This window comes from Patiria miniata, unplaced genomic scaffold, assembly GCF_015706575.1.
Source record: "Patiria miniata isolate m_02_andy unplaced genomic scaffold, ASM1570657v1 HiC_scaffold_24, whole genome shotgun sequence".
NCBI classification, from domain to species: Eukaryota; Metazoa; Echinodermata; class Asteroidea; order Valvatida; family Asterinidae; genus Patiria; species Patiria miniata.
The window spans coordinates 14241128-14264451 of record NW_024037063.1 but is presented as its reverse complement, the minus strand read 5'-3'; the positions used below and the strand labels follow the sequence as shown (position 1 = coordinate 14264451).

The window sequence follows — 23324 nt, the reverse complement described above, 5'->3', positions numbered from 1 at the left end:
GATGCAGATACAGATACTTGGTAACACATTGTTCATTGCACACGACTGTACATTCTTGACAATGATGGGAGCACAGTATAACTGTATCAAAACACTCTACCACACTGTCTCAAGTGTTTAGTTGTCTATTCATCCAACAACTGGTTTGAAACATCTGTCACCCCAAGCTCACCGTTACACTTATGTCCATTTTGCTGTCGTCTCAAATTAATCACTGCATTTCCAGACTGCATCTTATTCCGTGAAAATTTATAGGTGCTCAGGAAACATACAATTACACTAACCATGCCTCCGCACTTCCACCAAGTGTTGCTTCATATCGACATCTTGGCTACTGTGTCGGTCTATTTTGCCAGGCATTGCCGTTGGCGATACTTATTTGCCGCTTCCAATCTGTGGATACTTGATTGGCGGAATCTTCTGTCGAGCTTGATCCCCGTGCAGGGTCTACTCATGTCGATTCCGTCGGTTTCGACTGTTTAATATCCCGAGGCAAGCCAACATCATCAGGCTCTCCATGATTGTGAAAGATTGTGCACTCAGCAACTGGCCCGGCCTGGTAAGATTGACATCGTGAGACCGGGTTGTCGACGCAGACACAGGAATCATGCAGCGTGGCATACCACATATCAATGTTTGAAGGATGACTGCGGTGAGCACCTGACACGCGTCTTTACTACTTGCATCTCGGGCAGCGTGCTGTCAACCAAACTCCTTGTCGTCCACTCTCCATCTTTAGGTCAACTTCATGCACCATTGCGTCTTCTTCAACTCGCGGCATTTCGACTGCATAAGGTCAAGGAGGGGAAAAGGACTTCATTTTCCCGCTCTCCTGGCACTCATATGCGTGAGCTGGGGGCACGATAGCAATGCACATTTTATTCACCGTAATACATGTGGCAAGCTTATCAACCAATCAAAATTGACTTCAACATGTTGGTGACTCGATTTTGTACCCGCCCTCCAAACAAATTGAGCCAATAAGATTGTGTGGAAGTAGTCTAGCTCCGTGGCAGCATATCTTTTGAACTTGTAGCTAGGCCCTGATAAATGGCTTATATAGTAAAACTATTATCAACTTACCGTTTGGTCATCATGGGTAGTTGATGGGCAGCTTGCACTAAAGAAATTACATGTCAGAAAAAAAAAATTTTGGAGGTCAAAATGAGATTCGCTGGAGCATACGTTAATCATCAGACATGCAGTAGTAAGGACAAAGTATTGATCTTCGTATTAAAACAAATAAATTAAATAAATGCATTACAACAAACACCACTTTTTTAGCACAAATTAATTCTTTATTGCATTTCCACTTTCACTCGACGAATTGTAAATAAAAAGCATGCGTCGTGTACATGTCAAATATGCATTTTGTACGTGTACATTAACGGAGTCAAAGTAACTAAAGGCTACAATAATCACTGTATAGTACTAAAAAGCGGCATTTCTTTGTGTATGTGTTTACTCCTGGTAATCCCTCATTTCTTATCGTGTTTAGAAAGCACGTGGTATTCTATCAGCGCATAAAGAAAGTCGCATTCTTAGTCAAATAGGAAGTTTCGTTTAATTACCCTTATAACCAATAATGCAATTACCATCAGTTACGCTTATATCATCAATTACAGTAAAATCATCAATCACTGTTTTGTTATAAACGACGTGCAAATGCTTCAATAGAAATTCCTTTTAAGTACCATAATTATCTGACGATACAAATCTTCTGTGTATAAAAAATAAAGCATATGTAGGTATAATAAAAATTGTATTTAGAAAAATAGGTGGTTAAAGTAGAATATTTTGTAAACCAACTCTGGTAATCTTGGATACAGCCATTTTTCTATTGCAATATACTTTTCATTTCAGATGCCAAATATCGAATTACTTGATCATATTCTAAATATGACAGCGTTTTCCGAATAAGCACATACTTGTTAACAAATATAATCTAAGTTCCATATTCACACCTGCCAATATATTAATCACAAAATATTTTTACAAATTGCTTAATTTAAGGCCACTTCACCACTGCATGAGTTGCACAAACATTTCACATACACGTTTTCCAAAGGTTCTGAAAAAAAAACTATGAAAAACTAAGTTGTACATTTGATCACATTGAACAAAATGTTGGAGACCCTCATAAGATTCTTGTTTGTAAAATCTCTTTTGGAGGGTTCAGTATTCTATACATATCCAAATATATTAACTACTATACGTCTTGTTTACAACAAGCCGACAGTAAAAAAATGAGGGAATTCGTTTGAAAAAAAAAACACAAGGTTAAAGGGCCCATGCAATGTAACTTTCTTTTATACAATCCTTTGAAATTTACTTTTGTGTCCCTTTAACCCCATTTTCGATTTTTTGTTTTCCCATTTTCAAGGTCATTTTGGTGCCTTTTGGATTGTTATGATTATGAAAATGTCCATATTCATGAGCAAAAGTGTAATGTCATTTCAGGCAGAAATCTCAATGTTATACTTTCAGAACTATTTGCCAGAATTTTTGATATCTCGCTGTCGTAGATTTTCGTTTCCTTGGTGATTGGTTGTTGTGCCAGTACATGGCAGTAAGCCACTGAGTAAATTGTTTTCGCAAATATTTTTTAAAAGCAAATATTTCGGTTCACATTTTGGAAACCCATTTTAAATGTATATAGAAGTAAACTTTTCAATAGAATTCACCAAAAAAGAATGCCAAATACTTTTTATACATTTTAGAAGTAGGAAGTTGCACAAAATATGTTCCTCAGAACAATTCACTTCATCGACCCTTCAAAGGTCAATGCACTTTGTATATAATTATGTATAGATAAAGACCTTCCTGCAACCTGTTATAACAAACTATTAATCTAATGGCTTTACAATTTAGCAAATATCCACATTTCAAACACCAAGGCAAGCATCCATAATATACCAGCATTAAACAAGAACTTGTGGCAACTTTACGTAAATCAACATAACTTCATTTGAACATATCTGCGTACAAAAAAAATATATTTTTATCAAGACATCTTATCAATTTCTTAAAGAATATCATTACTGCAGTCAGATCGCTGGCACAATCATTTGTTGGACATAAGATGATCACCTGCAAAATTATAAACTTGTGCTTTGGGGTAAAAAAAAACAACCTGTAAATCGTTTGACACGTCAAATCTGTTATGAAATGAATCGCTTAATTTGTTTGAATTATTTACGGCTGTCTTGTATAGTGTACTTATGTTCAAGTATTTGCTGCCATTCATTATTTAATCTGTCGCCGACTGTCAGCATCTTACACACATTCTTCAGCAACATCAGGTTCCTCAGACAGAATGTTGTCAATCTCCTCCAACAATCCATCCAGATTCTCGTCCTTGCATCGCTCATTGTTTTCGATTTCATCCAGGAGCTATGATAAGACAATAAAAGGGTCATGGCTTAGAAGGAGTCATGTCTTGCCAACATCAAAATTATCATGAACTGTTAAAAAATATGGCAAATCAATATCAATCAGAATCTACAACATAAGAACCTTGCTAACTTATCTTGAAGGTTAATATCATTGTAAGTGGTCAGTAAATTCAAAATTGAATGACTAGAATGATGTTGATTCTGTACATTAAATCAGATGGACAACATTTGCTTAAACGTTGCATGATTAATATTCAGACTTGCACTCAAATCCACAAAACCAGTTCCAATTTCCAAGCACAGAATTCATCTAAAAGGAAAATCTGTATATCCCACCTTCTGCTTGAACCGTCGCACAATTTTCCAGAGTTGATCCAGAGTACTCAGCTTACTGAACAAACCAGTGAAGTTCTAGAAAAAACAAAGTCCGACCAAAGTTATTCAAGTTGCAGTTTGTATTGACTTTAAAGAAACTTAGCCTGTAATATCAGTTAATTGGTATCTCCAATCCGATGATTGATTTTAGAAGCATGAAGATTGAGATATTTTCCTTATGCTTTTAAATCCGTACATTTTTTCTGAAAAAATGCAAGCTTTTGTGAAAAATGCAAGCTTATATTAGTTTATATTCAGTGTTAACGAATTATTCTGAGGTTCACATATATATTTCAAGATTTTATAAAAGTTTAAATTTGGATGACTCAATTCCTCAGCAAAAAGTGGCAAGCGAAACAGCAAGTTGAAAGGAACTCATATCTGAATTCGTGTCTTGTTAGTAAATGAGTTTTACCTCGCATGCTTTGTACAGCTCCTTGTTCAGTTCTTGAGTCGGGACTGGGGGCAGCTGCTCAACTTCTTCGTAGAAGGAGACGATTTCATTGTGGAACTTTGTCTTCTCTCTGCCATACAGTAGCTTGTTGATAGATGTCTCCTGCAATGGACATTTTGTGAGGAAGGACAGTTTTATCATTTGAAGATTCCATACACAATCTCCGTTTGATGGAGCTGATGAAACACTCTTTAAAATGCCGAGATTATTGTCAAATATTTTCATTTGTACAAATGTTTAAAATAAATCTTGTTAAAAATTTGTCGTCGTGTCATCTTTCCATTTCATAAGAACAAAACCTGTCCAGAAGAAAATTCTTTTCCACAATCTCAATGACTGCATGATAGCTCAACCAACACGAAATGTTATACACTTACCATAACTCAATGAAATTCAACTTACCCTGCCAAGTTTGTGTGTCTTGGTGTCGTGTGCATCATGGAACAACTGTGCGATGACATCCAGGCTGGCCTCCACGGTGCGAGATGGGCGGATGTCAAAGATGTAGTCTGGGTGCTTGATGGCGTTTGCCCAGAAACGCAGTGGCAGACTGAAGAAACATTAACGATTAAATTCTACTTTACATGTCTTGCAGACTATAGACGTCAGATATATACTTTGTTTAAAAAAAAAATGGTAATGACCCCGAACCTAACATGGGTTCCTTGCATGTTTATTGCACTCCACCAATGCAAAGTTTCCCTACAATGACAAACGGAGCAGCTTTGTCTTTCGATCCATCTCACTTACATGTTACTCTTCCAGATGTGGACCAGGTCAGGATCCGCGGTGGACAATTCATGTCGGTAGGCTTGACTGTCAAAGAAATCAAACAGGTACTTGATGGCCTTGGGTGCGCTCTTCGCTGACAGTATCGCCTGGAACATGTTATCCACATATTCCTGCACGATGCCCTGTGTTTCATCAAAATGTAATATTAAAATCGTATCATTTCAATTAATTCAGCTCGTAAAAGTTGCATTATAGGAACAGTTGATTCACTTAAGCTATATAGAATAGAGAGTTGGGTCATTTCACATCATCATTAAACATAAGAACCATAATTGTTTCTTGCCTTTGTGGAGAGAAGTCTAGGGAAGGAGATCTCTCTGATCCTGTGACGAGTAATCTTATTCCTGAAGGTGACAGCATCCAGTGAGATGCAACCTCCTCGTTTTCTCCGTCTATGTCCGTCCTCATCTGTAGGCCACTCCTCCTCCTGGGTCTGGCGAATCAAACAAAAGACAACTGTGGTTTCTTGAAATGCATCACTGATTTGTTTATTCATGCCATCAGATCGATAAGAGCTGCAATCAGCTAAACTAGTTGGAACGGCTAAAGTTTTAAACAGTTTTCTGTCATTCATATAAGAGTCGTACTTTTACATTCCGTGGCAATACAAGCAACATTAAATTGATGACGGGGTAATGACGGTCAGATCTTTTTTTTCAAAATGCTTGTACAGGTTGACTATCGGACAAAGTAAAATCTACACTTATAAACAAGCTGGGACCTTTTCTCCACATCAGAGGACGAGATTCATTTAAGATCTTTAGGAGTTTATTTATTTTGAGTACAATGATGAAGTTGTTTCCTTACAAGATGCCAGTCTCTGATTCCTTCTTGAGCCTCGACTTCAGCAATGGTGTATCGTCGCTTGGTACTCATCCTGCGCTTGATCTTCTCATCATCAAAGCCGATGTTCACTGCAGAAGACATAGAGAGAAATGATACCAGCTTGAGCTTTTGATGTTGTTGATTAGGTTGTGAAACTGTTGGGGTGTTGTATGATTTGCTCAAGAAATCAATTATTATGCCTTTCCGGTATCTTCATGAGTTTATTTGTAGTGTCATGTTTCATGTTTTTAAATGTTTCAACTCATACCTAGAAACGGTTTATGTTTTTTTTCTTCAAATAGTGTATCTAACATCAGGTATGAAATCAAATCGTGAATTGGTAAGTTCACCTAACAGCCTTCTGTGGATTCCACAAATTGGAGGTTGATTTCAAAATTGAACCCCACATGTTCCCTTTCTCCTATATTTTCCCAACATTTCAAAACTCAGGAGTTGTTCTAGTAGTTATATGTAGGCTTATTTCTTTATCAACTGAATGATTAATGTCGTTCAGGCAAAATCACGTCAAAACTATAAAACAAGACTAACGCACGTGGGGGGGGGGGGGTGTTAACAGCGTGTACACCCAAGGGCGGATCCAGAACACAATTCGTTTGGGTGGGAATTTGGTTCCCCAAAAAGTGGATAAAAAAAATACGGCGTAGGGTTGGGGGCCCACTAGGGCCCCGACATTTTTTTGCGATTCTTAATGCTCTGCGGTGCAATCTGAGGCAATTTCCGATCACTTTGACCAATTTTTGTTGGAGGAAAAAATGGTGGTGTACGAAGTGCCTGCCTTTACAACGACGTCACTAAAAAAAAAATTTAAAACAATTGGTTAATTTTTGTTTGGGGGGAGCATGGCCCCCGTTGCCCCCCCCCCCCCCCCCGATCCGCCCTTGCGTACACCACGCATACACGGGGGAATATGGCCCAAGTCAATGCATACGTATGCAGAATGATAATTTGCTTTTCATCAATTGCCAAAAAAATCAAAGTCCGTTTTCATATTTAAAACCTACCGGGACCAGCTTTTATGCATCAAATAACCCTAACCCTATTCAGGCCCACCATTTAGATTTAAGGTCATTCAACTTAACGAAACCGCGACATAATAAAATGGCGATCACTGTGATTATACGGGCTCCTATTTAGTTTTGGTCATGTACATGTACATGTACTTAGAGTCAAGAGTGTGTTTATAATTCCAAAACAACTTCATACACGTACATGTATATTGTACATTTGGAATGCGCATGCGTACAGGAGGGGGTTGAAACCACTGCGTATATGTCATGTGCATATGGGGAGGAGTCTAAAAACTCGGTATTTCGTGCGGGACGGCCCCTTGCTTTATTCAGAGAAACATGCCACACGCTTTATGCTACTGAAATTGACGACAAAAGGAAATACGTGCATCAAGCAATGAAAGCAATACTTTTCTGAACTTCCTTGTGCTATTTTCGTAACTCAATGGCATATTGATTCGATCCATTGGTTCAGTTGACCTATTGACTTTAGTGGTATTGTAGTCAGAGCAGAGCCAGACGATCCCACGGTGGGATACAAAGACATGCCAACAGCATGGATAAAGTAAGGAATTTGTTTTCAATTAACTTGTGTATGCAGTTGCACGCAATTCAGAATTTAGCAAAGTATTTCCGCCACCTGAAAAATATATCCCTAATCTGGTGTATATTTTAAATTTCTTCCTTTGATTTCAAATTCATTAGTTTCATTATATACATCCTTCCAAAAAGAAAGCTTTTATATAGTTACCAACACTTTAATCGACATGAAAATTGTGTATGATTGCAATTTTTACAAGGCCACTTTTCTCTTTGACTAAACGAACATAGTATGTGTGTATCCTATATCATCCTATAATTAATTCACTGAAATTCAAGTCTCACCATAAGAAGCCGAGCCCTGCACCTTGAGGATTGTTCCTGAGAGAGCGGCATTTGGGACATCCTGTTTCTCTACCAAGGTCACTTGAGCATTGTCTCCAACCTTTCAATTACAAAGGAACAGTATCAGTTTCAGCGCGAGTATCAGTGCAGCATTGAACCAGTACAACCGAAACCTCCACTGATTTAATGGATGTGAATGGAAGAAAAAAATGCAGTTTCTGTTTAATACAGTATTTCATGCCTTGAATAATATGAAGAGCTTGATTAAATTTCCGATTCATGGTCTATGTTAGTCGTCATGTCACTCATCATGTACAAGTACTTGTTAATCATACATACATGAAAGTCTTTGAGCATGTTGATTCTACGCCACTTGTCTGTCAATGGCCTCATGTCTGTGTCAGTCAAGACAAGTTTACCGCTTCTTCCATGACGCCACTCTAGATCGAATGATAAATTAAAAAAATAAAACTTTAATACAAATTGTGTGTATCGACTTTGAAGACAAAATAATGTTCACCTACTCTCTGAGTTATAGAGTCACAAATCTTTTGCATTTCAGGCATACGAGAGAGACCCTTTTGTCAACGTACTTTTTGATTTAGAAAATCTGTATGGTTAGGCACTTTGACAGTTGATCAAAGTAGTCATGCGCTTTCTGGTGCGATTTATTTCAAAGGACAAGACCATTAAAATATGTTTTACTGTGATTCTGTGTCAGTGTGTCTTGAATATACATTCACTACTCCTACTTTATTAATTATGATATTAAGCGACATTGAACATACCAAGACTGACTTGGTTGGCACTGGGCCGCTCGGAGTAGGGATGGTTGCCATGGATGGCATCTAAGATCTTCTCCTTCACTTGGGAGATGGTGTCCACGTCAAGCACCTTGACTTCTTTGATGATATCCCCTTCTTCATTGATAAGAACCACCAGAGTCTAAAAAGACAACCAAACCAAATTCAAACTTGATCTCCCCAGTTTTGTTCTTAAAATTGGATGATTGAAATCCCTGCAAATCTTATATGTTGGTTTAATTAGAGTAAGCGTATAGTTTAGTGTTCAAAGAACGATTTATATACATTTTGCCATGTACAAAAGTGAGGTAGTAAGTGTCTTACAAGAGCACTGAATTCCACATCCTCTTGGAGAAGTTTGTCGTAGTTCAAGGAGAAGCGGGAGCGACCAGTGATGACGTCAATGGGACCATTCTCACTGCGATACTTGATGGCTCGGTACATCACAAACAGGGGATAGGCTGTGTGAGTCTTTATCAAAGAGAGAGAGAGGACTTAAGACAATTTGCTATGCAAGTGAACATTCAACTTCATGGCTTTTGGTTTTCCCAAACGAACTGCAAAATGACATTTCAATATGAATATTCTGCAACATGGCAATAATTAGGAGTATGCAGATCAGCTCTAGCAATCATATTTATTGCACATTTTGTGGACCTGTTACTTACAAACAATGTTAAAGTGTCTATAGAAATTGCAATTTTTCATCTTAACAAGAATGTTCACAATTGAGATTTTACCTTCAACTGGTCATACAGGCAAAGAGCAACCCAGTTTGACATCACCTTCTCTAGGATAGTCTCCGTTCTGTGCAAGTAAACAGATGTGAGGATTTTATTGACAAATTATGTCAGTTTTATTCACATAATTAAAAAAAAAACAGTCAGAAAGAAGACTTTCTTACCGACAGAACAGCTGACGGGTGCGATCAGAATCAGCTGCATCCTCAATCAACTGGGTCATCAGTGTTATCATCACACTGTAACATGGAGAAAGGTTCACAAAATACAATAATTAGATGTATTTTATTGAATTAAAGAAATCTTGAAAAGAATTAGAATCTTATTTATTTATTGTATTTTACATCTCTTGACAACAAAGAAGTAACAAATAACTCATTGACAGGGGCTGCCCAGGGAAAAGCAAAAGTTAAAAAACTGTCATCAAAAGATGTGCCTTCCCGGCCCAAGAATGGGAAGGACAAGAATAATAGAAGGGAAAAGGGAGGCAAAGCTCCTGAAACCATTGTCTTGAAATTCGATGGATGCTTTTAATACAGAGTTCAATCTCAGAAGTCACTTACTCGGTCAAGTAGACCAGTTTATTCTCAAGAATCATCACAACGGTCAGCAGAGATGCAATGGATTGCCTGAAATGAAAAGAAATCGATATGCAATAAGAATGAAACACTAATGTCAGTACATTTTCAGTCATTATTTAAAAAAAAATAACTTCTTGTTTTGAGCAGGGAATAATCGCCCATACTGTGGCAATCAACTGGGAACTGGTTAATATGTAAATGCCAAGGCACAATCTGTTTGTTTTGGTGGTCAGTTTTGTACACCTTAACCTAAGATTAGCAGAAGGATTTTTTTGATTGGAGTCTCACTTACGCAAGCAAGGACTTGATCAATCCTGAGCATACAGTATCTTACAATTAAAAATCAATACAAATTTCCACACATTTATAAAATATTTACTAAAAAAAAACCGAAGAGGTTGCCACATCAAATTCATTATTTATCTTCTATGTTTTTAACAGGGAGAGTGTCTTACTTTTCTCGGATGGACAGCTTGGCATTACTCTCTGCATCCAGTGTCTGGATGAAGAGCAGGAGGAAGTTCTTGTTGCTAAGCAGCTGAGAGAACTTGACCATGGCCCTCTCCACTTGCTCATTGGGGTACTGGACAGACAGATATAAGGTAAGGTCACAATGTAATGGCAACAGATTATCAATTGCAAAATATTAGGAAATTAGGGAATAAAATTACTTTGATTTTCCGGCTACAAGTTTGTAAACATTGTTATCTCAACTGCCTAAAATATGTTTTGAGTGATGTTGGCGCAATCCATCACGAATATTATTAGTTCCTAAAATGTAGCGTTTTGAAGCTACATTGACGTTTTGTGAGCAAACAGCTTTAATACTAAACAAAAAAGTACCTGCTTAAATATTACGTGAAAACCTATTACTAATATCTGCATCTATAATTTCATTAGATCGGTAATTTTTCAGTGATTGCTGTTATATACATGGAATGAGTGAACCTTTCGTTTCGACACCACTAGTAGTTCTAGTAGTGCGGTACTATTAGTCTTAAAAAAAATTCTCCATAAATATTGGTCTGTGCTTTGAAATTTGATGAAGTATATCCACATTATTTTTCTTTTTAATATACCTCTTCATCCTCGGTATCTGGTGTGATTTCCTGGCCAATGAACAGCATGTTGGTGGCATACTCGCGATGACTGACAAACGGCATGCCGATCCCTTCCAGGTCACTGGTCAGATCGGTCATGTCGGTCTGAAGCTCGGCAAAGGCTGCAAGACAAAAAATCCACAGTTTTGTTTTGCCATCCTATTGCTAAATTGCAATACAGGGTGAATCAATTTAAGGGGAAAAAAACAAGATGAAGTTACTTACAGTAGACTTTGCCGAGCCAATGATTTTATTGTTAGCAACAGATCCATACTCTCTAAATTCCAAAAAGTGGAATAAAGGACTACACGTTTTAGAGTGAAAATCACTCTCATTTTCGATTGAAAAAGTCTGAAAAAGAACCACTCTCATCGAAGCTCGATTGAAAACTCGATCTTTACGATTGAAGAAATTTCACTCTAAAACGTCTAGTCCCTAGTTTCCGACTGTGGGAGTGAATCTTCACTCGAATGGAGTGAATTTTCACTCTTTGGAATTTAGAGAGTAATAGACTAGACAATTGCCCTATTACCTAAGCACTTTATTATATAACCTAAGAACTTGCTTACCTTGCCTGACCTCATCAGCCAGATCTGCCTCCATAGCTCTCATGTCTTCCAGGATCAGTCTGGCCTCTCGTTTAGCTCCATACACCTGAGCTCCAAAACATATCACTACAAAGAGAATACACACCAGGATAGCTCCACAGACTGACGAGACAATGATGATGTATGGGGGCACATCAGGCGGGTACCGAATGTAACCGATGCGAACTTTAAGGTTGCTGTGCACGACCTGAAAAAAAAAATTAATGAAACATTTAGTTGAAAATTGGAAAACAGCTTCTAGTTTCAAATAGTAAAATAACCATTTGTATTGAAATTTATGTCAAAAGCTTCATATTATTCAAAGTACTAATATGGCAATCTATACAATATGAACGGAATATCTGAAACTCACAATTTGTCACAATAAGCTATACATTTGGGAGATCGTTTTCACTTACTTAATATTGTACAACTTGGCTGTTATTAAGGGAATAAATGTGTGCTCCGGAGGTTTTTATCACTCGTTTAATACCGCTTAGAGTCTGGGTGCTGATAATTACCAGAGCCGGAGGCGAGGGTAATTATCAGCACCCAGACTCTAAGCGGTATTAAACGAGTGATAAATACCGACCGAGCACATATTTATTCCCATTCATAAATACCTTATCCGTAAAAAAAATTTCAAATAATTCGTTCAAAAAATCCCGATTTTGTTCAACAAGTTCACTTCATGCTTTTTGAAACATCCCTCTTGCAAAATAATGGAGTGTTCAGCTGGCGAGTAAGATGTAAACAACCCTTTTATGGAGATTGACGCGCGCGTAACATGTTCTGCGCGATGTCACGCAGAACGCACCTGGGGCGTTGCGTTTTGAATTTAGAACTATAAAATTCTGACTCGCTTGTAGTGTTGTGCATGCCTACGTGAGGATTGTGAACGTTCAACCAATGAAACGGTAAGAGGCACTGGATTTTAAGGAGTCCACATTTTATTGTGACACTGGAAAAGTGTTTAAGACCAGCTAGCCATGTCTTTATCATCCGTTTAATACCGGCCACGTGACGGGCTCTCGACCAATAGGAATAGCTAAACTGTCTGAGGTATTTATGAATATGATATAATGACACACATGCATGGGCACAGTGCATACATGTCTTTGATGTTTTTTTCTCTACACTTACCCAGACCACAGGTAGACCTTTGCTTGTGTCTTCACCCATGAAGTCCCCAGGCCCTGGATCCCCTGTTGGCAACCTACACACTAAGGATGTTTCACTAATCAAGCTGACTGTACATACGTCACTTCCTATCCTGACTAGGATTTCTTCCTCTGTGATTGCACTGTTGATCCGTTCGCCCTGAAACAATTCCATTTTCAAACACCAAAAAGGGTAAGTACAAATTTCATTCATTAAAACTCATAATACATTTTCGAAAGCCGCTGGCTTGCTTTTACCCTATCCTAAGAAACCAGATTTGTACTGAATCTCAGATCAGATGTAGTTCTAAGTGGAAATAGACTATCAAATTGATATTGTTTCGACTTTAACTTCCCCAGGGATTATTCTCGCTCCACTGGACCTAGTAAGACTTACTGAAGTAACATGAAATGCATCTACAATATGTAGACAATTGAATAGAGCCTGAACTATACACACCATTATTGTTAGTGTTTCTCCTTCTTTGTCTTGCAACCCATTCTCAAACATGTAATACACTGGATCTTCCAAATACTCCAAGTCGACGTCGTTGTCCTCAGACCATGTCAATAGCTGGGTGACCCCGTCCATGATGAAGCCAAAGGTCGCGTTCTCGTTGCCTTCTTCAAGCATGTCCAGGGCTGTTATGTTGGGAGATTTGCAACGCATTTCTGTTGCAGATTCGCCTTCGCATTCCTGGACAGAAATGGGTAGCAGCAACAACTTTCGGTGTGTTTTAACATAATACTTATTGCAATTCACGCGGGCTCTTATCAGAACCATGTACGTAGTCTGTTTACGTGTAGAATGAACTCTAAGGCATCGCAATGTTACATTTTCCTCCTTTAAATTAGCAAAATATAATAATTGTTTCTTGATGACAATGTTGCTTTTACCTCTGTATATGTCTTGCTTCTGTCTCCGACCAAAATCTGACGATTCTGGCAGGTGTTCAAGAATGTCCCGATGACAGTCAGTGTTCGGCCACCCCTTTATGTAATACGTAACAACACAGTACATAATTAACAGAAAGGGGAGAACAGTTCAGTGCCAAAATATTTCATACTCATTCTAATATTCAATCCAACCTCACAAAATTAGAGACAGCATGCAAATATCGAAAGGTATACAGCATGACTACAAAAACAAGTCACACAAAAAGTTTGATTGCTTAACTTAAGCATTTCATGAGTATTATTGCATTTTTTCTTACTTTTTTCGGTGAATTTAAAACAGTGTGATTCACTTCATGCTGACAGTGTCAATTTCAGGGGGGGAATGGAAATAGCAAATGACGTAGACTCACGAAATGATGCTTTTCAGAGGAGACACCTTGGTGATGGTAGGATTTTCAGTGTAGGTGTACATATCTGATGAGGTTCTCGTGGCCCCATCAAAGGAGACTTTCACAACACCTTTATATCCAACTTGGCCAGCAGTGGTCGTGCACTCTAACATAGATTCAACTGGTTTGCTTGGAAATCACGGAGACAAATGAAAACACAATTAATGGACATAAAGGCTAGGATCGCGGGCATCCCAATAATTTCTAAACACAAAGTCATGTCGTGGCTTTTGTGGCACGAACGAAAAAGTCAAGGTTGTTCATAGTGTTATATCCATTATAATCACTTCTAAGAATATCAATTAGTTATATGCAACCAATAATAGTACCAGATATGGCGATATCCTTCCGACACGAAAATAAATGTGCTTTCCGGAAGAAAAGAAAAAACATTTCTCATCCACTTTCAAACTAGCTAGGGATAAAAGCCAATAAACATAATCACTGCCAAATAGCGACGTGATTTCCAAACTTGCATACAAGAAATTACAAAACCGATCCGAAAAAAAGAGAAGCAAAGATACCCCGTTATATTGCAAGGTTTGTCACCAATGAATGCTTCGATATCCCGTCCTGTGTTGAGGGCTGTACCATTCACACTCACTGCAGTTCCACCAGCTTCTGGGCCAAGGCGGGGTTGGAAAGATGTAATAGCTGGATCCTGAATGGTAACAACACATACTTGCATAAGAATCAGGTAGCTTGACTAGTATGGCTAACCCGTGCAATCAATTTCCTATCGTAAAAACATTATGTTAAGTATTTACTGTGGACTTTGAATGTTATCTCTGGATTCTATCAAGAAAAACGTTTTGACGGAGCACCTTAATTGAGAGCAGATGTCTGCAACCCTATTAGCCAGGTCGCATTTACAATTATTTTACTATTTTACTATCACCATCATCAGTACATGCACTGACCTTAAAGTTAAAGTTGACTGTTCCTGAGCTGTGCTGCATTGTACCATCTGCACCTGTGACTGTCAATGTAACCAACTCAACTCCTTTAACCTCTGGTCGTGTTCTGCAGCTGACACTGCGAAAAAAAGTGTGACTTTCATTTAAATTTCCAGATTATTACCAAATCAACACTCACTCAGAATATTTTTGTAGCAATGAGGCGAAACTAAAATAACAATTCAACATAGCTGTGCATTTTAAAAACCATTATCTGATCTTAAATGACATGATTATCGAAAATGACCAAAACAGTTTTAAAAAACAGTGAATAGTTTATTTTGAAAACTCATAGTTGATGAATGCTTCGGGACTGGGATTGTTCAAAAAAATGATCAACAGTAATTAATATGAAAATTGAGATAGCACAAATACTGATAAACAAGAGCAATTCCATAGTATTTGTCAATAAAGAAAGTAGCTTGATTTAATTTCTTACCTTGCTCCAATTTTATAGTCTGAGTCCAATCCAGCTAGATCACATGGTTGATTGCCAACCATCACTGACACAACATCCTCGAATCTCCGACCGATGTCAGTTCCCATCACATCTATGACTGTGTTGCCTTCAGTTGGTCCAGTCAAGGGAAACATCTTCAACATGAGTTCAAGTTAACAAGCAAAACATCGATAAGCAACATTGCCAACGCATGAAATCTGTGTACTCATTAATCTCCTGATTTAAAGGTTTTCCCGTGAACACTTATATTTTATCATAGACATGGAAACTTTACAAGAACGATCAATATCGTTTGGCTTTATCGTTAATTACAATAGTTGTAAACGGGAAAACCTATAATATAAGCAATCGTTTGATTATCCAAAGGCTTAAAATCCATCAAGCACTTGCAAGTGTGGATCAATCATCACACCCACCTCGCTAAGAACTGGATCAGGGCAGTTCACTCCATTGTCCAAAGTAACCATGATTTCTCTGCAGACTTCGTTCAGTTTGCAAACACCAGACTCAGATGGCATGGCACCACACCAGACACACTCAAGCGCAGGGCGGGCAGTAACGCATCGACTGCAGTCTGGCTTCTGGACTTCACACTTGTAAAGCGTCACTGTCAGACCAAAAAAAAAATGGAACTTCATCATCTCAACAGTTGTGATAAACATCACAGAAGTAAATTGAAATTATTGCACGAGTAAATTGAAATCACCGCTGTAGTAAATTGAAATCATCGCAGTAATTTAAATCGAAATCATCGCAGTAGTAAATCGAGTAATCACACTCATGAATCGAAAAAACTGCAGCAGTAAATCGATGGTGTCAATGTTCATCATACATATCTTCATTTAAAAAAACGTTGAATGTAATCGGGCAATAACAACACGACCCTTGTTCATATATTTCTCCATTCACCACTCCTTGATTCTTACCATTAAATCCATGTGTGTCATCTAGGATGTGCACAACATCACTTTCATCGGTCCATGTTAAAGTCACTCGCACTTCAAGCTCTGGATCATCATTATCAACGTACATGTACTGTTAAATGTAACCAAAAATATTCCTCTTAGTTTTAAGTAAAAGGAACAACTGTGTCTTATTGCTGAACCCTATCATAAGTATGCAGATTTTCTACAAATTCTAAAAACACATCAGGTTGGAATTGTTTTAAACAAAAGCATTACAAGAACGATATAATTTTCGGATTGTTATACTTACACTCCTCTCGGTACATGTGATGTTATCTCCATTGCGTTGTGCCGCTACGGTCTGAGGTGTTCCCTCAATGTCTACACTGCAACCGTACCTAGAAATCTACACACAAACCCAAACAAAACCTTTTTACTGATCTTTTTTTTTTTTCACTTCAGCTTCGTAAAATAATAGACTGTAACGAGTCGGATAACTGTTCCAGAAATAATCAGGATTATTAACCTACCCATCGTATAGGTCAAATACAATTAACTTACACACATTCTTGTGAATGATTCTTGTCACTTTTTGGTTATTAAAACACTAATAGCCATGTATGTACTGTACACAATATGCACCCGGCCAGGTGCCATCTTTATGCGCGTGGGTTTTTTGGGGTTAATTTATAACAATGAGAGCACAAGACGTCCATTCATGCAAAGCCCTGTGGTACAGTCAAGTCCGTCGCCAAGGGGGGGGGGGGACCAGCCCCCCCCCCCTCCGACGAGAAATCTAGACCCAAGGATGACGCCTCAGTATGTGACGTTCATTGCTCATAATACAGTTAAAATGATTTCACAGGATTGATTTTTGTAATCCAATTTCACCTACCTCAGATGCATGTGGCAGATTATCTGTCATGATTGCAATAGTCTTTTGGATTCCGTTGGGCAGAAGAACTTCACCACTTTGAGCTTGAAGCTGTGGGCAAAAACCGGGCCCCTTCGGCATAGCAGCAGTTGGATTCTATAAAGTGTGCATCACATTTCAGAGATGATTTTCTTTACTCAATTTTACTTGATAAAAACGGATGAATAAAAAATAACAGGACTGATGAAAGATTTTGAATAAAAGTAACAAGCTCCCAGCCACATATTTTCCGGTATTTTAAAGATGTAATACATATTCAGTTGTTCTAATTAAACAGTTGCAATACGGGCAGTTTTCAATAAATTAAAAATTATAAGGCCGTACATTATCTCCAGAGATGATGATTTCATTGGCTCTTGCGCATGTGGAGCTTTCATGAGTACATCTGTTGTCAAACACGCACCAATCGCAGGCCCAGCGACTACCAACACAGGACACACAACTATGCAAAACAACAAGAGAAACTAAATACTCGTTAAAAGACTTTAAAAAACTCAAAACCTGTTGAAAATATTGCTAAGGATAAAAAAGAACTAAATGTGAGGATAAAAAAAATGTGTACTTACATTTGAAAATTTTACTGCATAAGCAGATCTTAATCAAATTTGAAATCAAAACTTCAGTTCAAACAAATAACTTACGAGGTATGCTTTGAGCAGTCATAGAAGTGAAAGCTGGTATCAATGAAGCCGACCATTGTTTCTGATGAATAGACAGCCAGATTAACTAAGACAGCATCATCTAATTTGGGTAAGGAAAAAATAGATGGGGTTTAAATAATGTGTTCTGAATGGACAAATGTATTGTGATGAAGAATTAACTATTGATATTTTAATTTGTACTATGGCAACCTATTTTAAACCTATAACTCATAACTTAAAGGGATAGGATGCACTTTTGTTGCAAGAGGCTTGCTTATCGTAAGGATCAAATTTCATGGAGGCGCGAAGCACCAAACACTCTTTTTTCTAAATAAGGTGCTTTACTTAGATAAAACCAGTAACAAGCAATATATTATAAGTAAATAATAGTTTTATCAGTAGCCTGTGTTTTCCAATCCTGTTTTTTTCCAAGCAAATCATTCTGCAGCTCCGAGAAATTGGGACTCAATTCCCTCAATTCGATCATATTCCGATTCCATCTGTGACAACTATTCTTGAAAACCTCTGGTGGAATACTAACCATCTTGAGATATGGCTGGTATGGCATCACTCGGAGGTGACGTACACTCAAGCACTTCACCATTCTTCGTAGCTGGTGATTCAAACGACCCAAAGTAACACTCATAACTCTGGCCAGTTCCTAGATCAGGTAACTGCTGTACAGTCAGGGTTATCTACAAAGTAAAAATTAAAAAATGTACTTATCATTTATTCCTTGGATAAGCACCATGACCAAAGAGTGAATGACAGCCCACATTGTGAATATTAGTAGTATTGAAATAAGATTTAATTTAATTTTCATCAATCCCCGAAAAGTCTAGTTCCAACAATAGTGAAAGGACAAAACGTAATGCACAAAAAAATAATAGAAAACTTTGTTGTTGTAACGAATAATTGGCCAAAGGAAGCCAACCTTAACAGACGAAAATGCATATATTTCTTCACAGGGATTTTCTCTTTCAGGGTGCGATTTTAATCAAGATACAAAAGCCTTGCCTTAGCCTTAGGAACTCTTATTTTCATCTATATAAATCATAGTCAGACACCAACAAGACAACTGATTTCCTGATAGGAAAACCCTCACCTGTTGCTCTGTGACGGTAATCGGCAGGTTGTCATAAGGAGCTACATCGGTAATATTGATGCACTGGGCAGCATTGTAGGCCAACCACCGAGTAGACACATCAGGTGAAGGACAATCAGCGTATCTTGTGCATCTAGGAGAATAATTCAATGATATCAAGGTTGCTAGATATTCAAAACTTTCATATAAATCGAAATCAAGTTTTATCTACTATGGATTGAACCTGCTTATAACCGAGTTGTATTTTTTTTATCATTCAGTGGTTGGTCAATGTTTCTGCATAAACACACTGACATATACTGACTGATGATAATGGTATGCACACAAATCATTAACAGATAAACTTTCTTTAATGCTGACTGACTGATAATGAACTGACAGCTATACAACAAAAAATATACATCCCTTATGACATATTACGTTCGATTCAGAGTGCACCATCCACAGTATGGGTCTCCATCATTCCCTGCATCAGTCCCAATACACGTCTCACAGGTTGTGTACTGACCACAATTCTCAGCACGCATCTTGATCAACTGAAAGGGAAAACAATAAATCCCGAGGATAGCAAATATTTCATCTTAGAACAAAACAACAACACATCATGACGCATTATTTCATCTCCATTCATGCACAAACTATATCATAATGTGATAAAGTTCAAGTAAGCAGCTATTTTACTGTGATTTCACTTGTGAATGAACACAAATTAAGTTAATTTTGGACTTTTGCACTTTGAGCCTTTTATCTTGGTTTGTGTTTTCCACACATTTAGTTAAAGAAGCGTTCATTTCCAAAATGCGACATATCTATTCGAAAAAAGTGGAAGTTTTCCACGATTATGAACTTTAAAGAATAAAAACAGTGACAGCGGTTTCTTAACTGAGATTTTCGTTTTATTAATGTATTAATATGTGTGTAACTAAACGGATTTTTAGCAACCAGGAGATGGTGGAATGTTAAAAGGTAACAAACTGGCGTTGATCGCGTTTTGGAAATAAACTCCACATAGATAGTTGTTCACACTACCTTTTGTTCAGTGAGTACATGCATCAATTTATTTGTCTCATTGATCTTGATATCTGTCAGTACTGGACTGGTGTCTAGAGGCACTCTCTCATACAATCTGGCAGCAGTACTACTTTCAATGTGAACCTGAATTAGGAAGACAAAGCATAGCCAATACATCTATTGACAGGATGGATTACTATTAACTAACTTGAAACACAAGGAGTTCTCCAATTACTCTTTGTTAACAGCCCGCTGTTTTATCGGCTTGAAATAGTGATGGCTTGAACTGACGAGCCAAAAGTTACAAGCTCGACGTCATTATGCATTGTCTTTTGTATTTGGTTCCATCTGATAATGAAAACAAAGCATCACCATTTGCTTAGTTTTTCTTTCTTAAATCCTACTTAAATGTGTTTTTAATGATTTCTTACTAATTTTAGACCTTATTCACACACACGTGACAGTCTACATTTATTTCCTGAATACCCCGAGTACACAAATTTGACAAATGTATAAGGCATTACGCAACTCTAATCAAATACAATTTTCACCTTAAGTAGATTCCCACTTGATGTCCCAATGAAAGCCACAGTGTGATTGACTTCAATGCTGATGATGATTGAAGACATCAGATTCCCTGAAGAATAAACAAAGTTTTCTCACGTGTATTTCAACCTTAGCAATTTTTTTATACCTGGATCAATTGTAAATTATGGTCATTTTAATAATTAGACATTTACTAAACGCGTTTACCTGGAAGTTCCAGCACAGCTGTAGAGGGCACAGGATCGATGCCCTTGGCATACTTGAACAGTGGTGTGTTATTATCACTCGTTGTAGGGATGCAAAAGTATCGGTCTAAGATGGGAATCTGTGGATTGTGAATAATAATGACAATCATTTGTCGGTTTGAACTACCATTCACTGACGAAAGTAAGAAACTTTGGATATCTTATTTAGAGGCAAACGGATTTTCTGAAGGATTAGGGCTGAAATAGATATTTTCATTGGTTAATAATTTAATGTGTAAAGAATCTCTTTTTGAATTTCCTTTAAACACTCTACCCGAATATAAGCCTCATTTGTTACCGTGCAAGATTCACGCTTTCCCTTAGGGTGAACACAATAAACCATTTATCTGCGAGGACACTCATACTATTAGTTCCAATCCTGCCGGTGCTGGTACAAAGTGAGGCAATCGCACCAAGGTAATGTATACTCTTCATTATCTGAATTGGAACTTCTGGTTTTCAACTATTGGCTAATTTGGCAACGTTTTTTATTACAAAAGGTGTGTACTTCAACTCTCTGTCTCTCTTAAAGTGATAACTTGAATTCAACAAAGAAATTATGTTTAGCCTATTGACTTACCCCAAAGTTACTACAGACAGCATTCTCCAAATATTCAATAGCGTAGGTATTTCCATCCTGAATACATCCCCGCACTGCTTCTGTGAAGGCAGCCAAGATATCCGTCATCCTGTACACACACAATGCTGAGTTATCGATTGGTACATCACTGGTACCCGGAGCTCCTTGGTTCTTGGCAAACACAGCATACAGCACCTGCTCGTCTGCATGGAGACCCAATGATGCCGCTAGATCAGGTCCTGCTGGTCCAAAGTGAGCTGCTTGCACCAAGCTGTACACACTGCTACCTGATCCACTGCACTGTAGGGTAACTTCGGTGTAAGCGTCTAGGTTCAAGTTGGGACCGGGACCATCCTGACAGACTCTGCTTATCTTTGAAACAAACCGAGCAGAATTCAAGTCCTCTTTCTGGGAGGCAACAAAGTATGTGAATCCCCTATAGCCAAATGCTAAAACGTACTTGATGAGAAATTGTCTCATCTTGGCAAACGTATTAAAAACCATGCCATTGTCAGGTAGTGCTGCTGATAAGAAGGTATCCATTTGTGGTATTAGTTTCAGGCTCCTTCTTGCGATTGGCAGAACGTTTCCTGTGCCATCAAGATTTTTACCAGTATATGTAACACCCACATAAAACATTTCCGCCCCACCACTTTCTGGAGCAATCAAACCAACGGTAGATGCATCCCCAAACCCTGCAATGTAAGGAACTGATTCTTTTATTACATTATTTATATCCTGTAACTGTCGTGACTGACAGATACCCTCATACACACCACCACAGGTTATCAGACTGTTTGGCCGAGTACTGTCAACTACCAGTATCTTGTTGTAGTTGTTTGTAAGGTGACAGGGCATCACACTATCTGGCCTGCTGTCATCACAGGTTGAAACATTCTGTAACTCTTCCAAACTACCGTTCAACCTGTACAACCAATTGACAGCTCCAACATAGACATCACCATGATCACTCAAGGTGAAATGGTTTAACTTTGATGCACGTCTTTCATTTTCACCCAAAATGTCCGGATTGTCAAAGCTGGCCAACTCATAGTCTGACAGATTGCCAAGCCACTCATCAGCAGATACCATACAAACACTCATACAGGTGATGCTCAAAGACAGACTGACTACCAAGAGAAAGGCGTTATGTCTCAGCCTGTGGGACTCCATGATTCTTATAAAATTCACAGATGTTCTTGTTGAAGTCGACGCACTAGACCCTGGTAGATTCCATGCCTGAACAGTCTGTATAAAACGAAGGGGTGAAGAATATTTATTTTATTTCACTTGGTTAAATTGTACGATTATCAACACAAACTACCTAATACAGACAGCAGGCATTAAATGAACTTACAACAACAACAAAATCAAATGTCTTGAAAAAATAAACACAAACGGACGGACGGGTGGACGGGAAGGTGAACGGACGAAACATTTACAATGTGAAAAGCGTGTCGTCCGCACGGGGGTATAATTCGTCGCTTTGCTCACGAAGTGACAAAAACCTCAAAATTTGACAAAAGTTCATTCTGAGATAATCGCATTTGAAGTTATTCATTTTTTCAAAGGACATTTTCGACCATTTTGCAGTAACAGAATTCGGAATTGTTTACATTGTCCGATAGGATATGATTTGCTCTTTGTTAGTTCATAGTTGTTTGTTAAAAATAGTTCGTAATTAAACAGTAATTCATTAATACAACTTTTTTGCACTTCGTGAGAACATCAGAACTTTGGCTCCCATATTTTGCCAATTACTTTGTACACAGTTTTTGTCACTTCGTGGGATCATGAATCTTTTTTTCGACGCAACAAACTTGTTACTTTTGCGCGTCACGACAGTTGAGCGCGCGCGCGTCTGTTCTTT

At 38.0% G+C, this 23324-nt stretch overlaps 1 protein-coding gene across 1 annotated transcript; it reads right to left on the bottom strand.

The window, feature by feature from the left end:
• Positions 1 to 1295: 1295 nt before the first annotated feature.
• LOC119732446 (plexin-B-like) lies at positions 1296 to 22691 on the bottom strand. The gene is made up of 37 exons (XM_038205971.1): positions 21455 to 22691; positions 20837 to 20954; positions 20635 to 20720; positions 20102 to 20227; positions 19493 to 19608; positions 19073 to 19205; positions 18509 to 18662; positions 17968 to 18067; positions 17651 to 17768; positions 17288 to 17422; positions 16703 to 16798; positions 16414 to 16522; positions 15904 to 16094; positions 15467 to 15621; positions 14992 to 15106; positions 14596 to 14732; positions 14033 to 14200; positions 13623 to 13716; positions 13186 to 13422; positions 12709 to 12885; positions 11548 to 11773; positions 10958 to 11100; positions 10334 to 10461; positions 9861 to 9926; positions 9462 to 9536; positions 9298 to 9364; positions 8882 to 9028; positions 8543 to 8699; positions 8094 to 8194; positions 7755 to 7854; positions 5824 to 5930; positions 5300 to 5449; positions 4975 to 5138; positions 4627 to 4774; positions 4186 to 4326; positions 3732 to 3806; positions 1296 to 3393 (listed from the first exon to the last, which is right to left on the bottom strand). The coding sequence occupies exons 1-37, from the start codon at positions 22625 to 22627 to the stop codon at positions 3277 to 3279; spliced, it is 5850 nt and encodes a 1949-aa protein (XP_038061899.1). The 5' UTR covers positions 22628 to 22691; the 3' UTR covers positions 1296 to 3276.
• Positions 22692 to 23324: the final 633 nt, after the last annotated feature.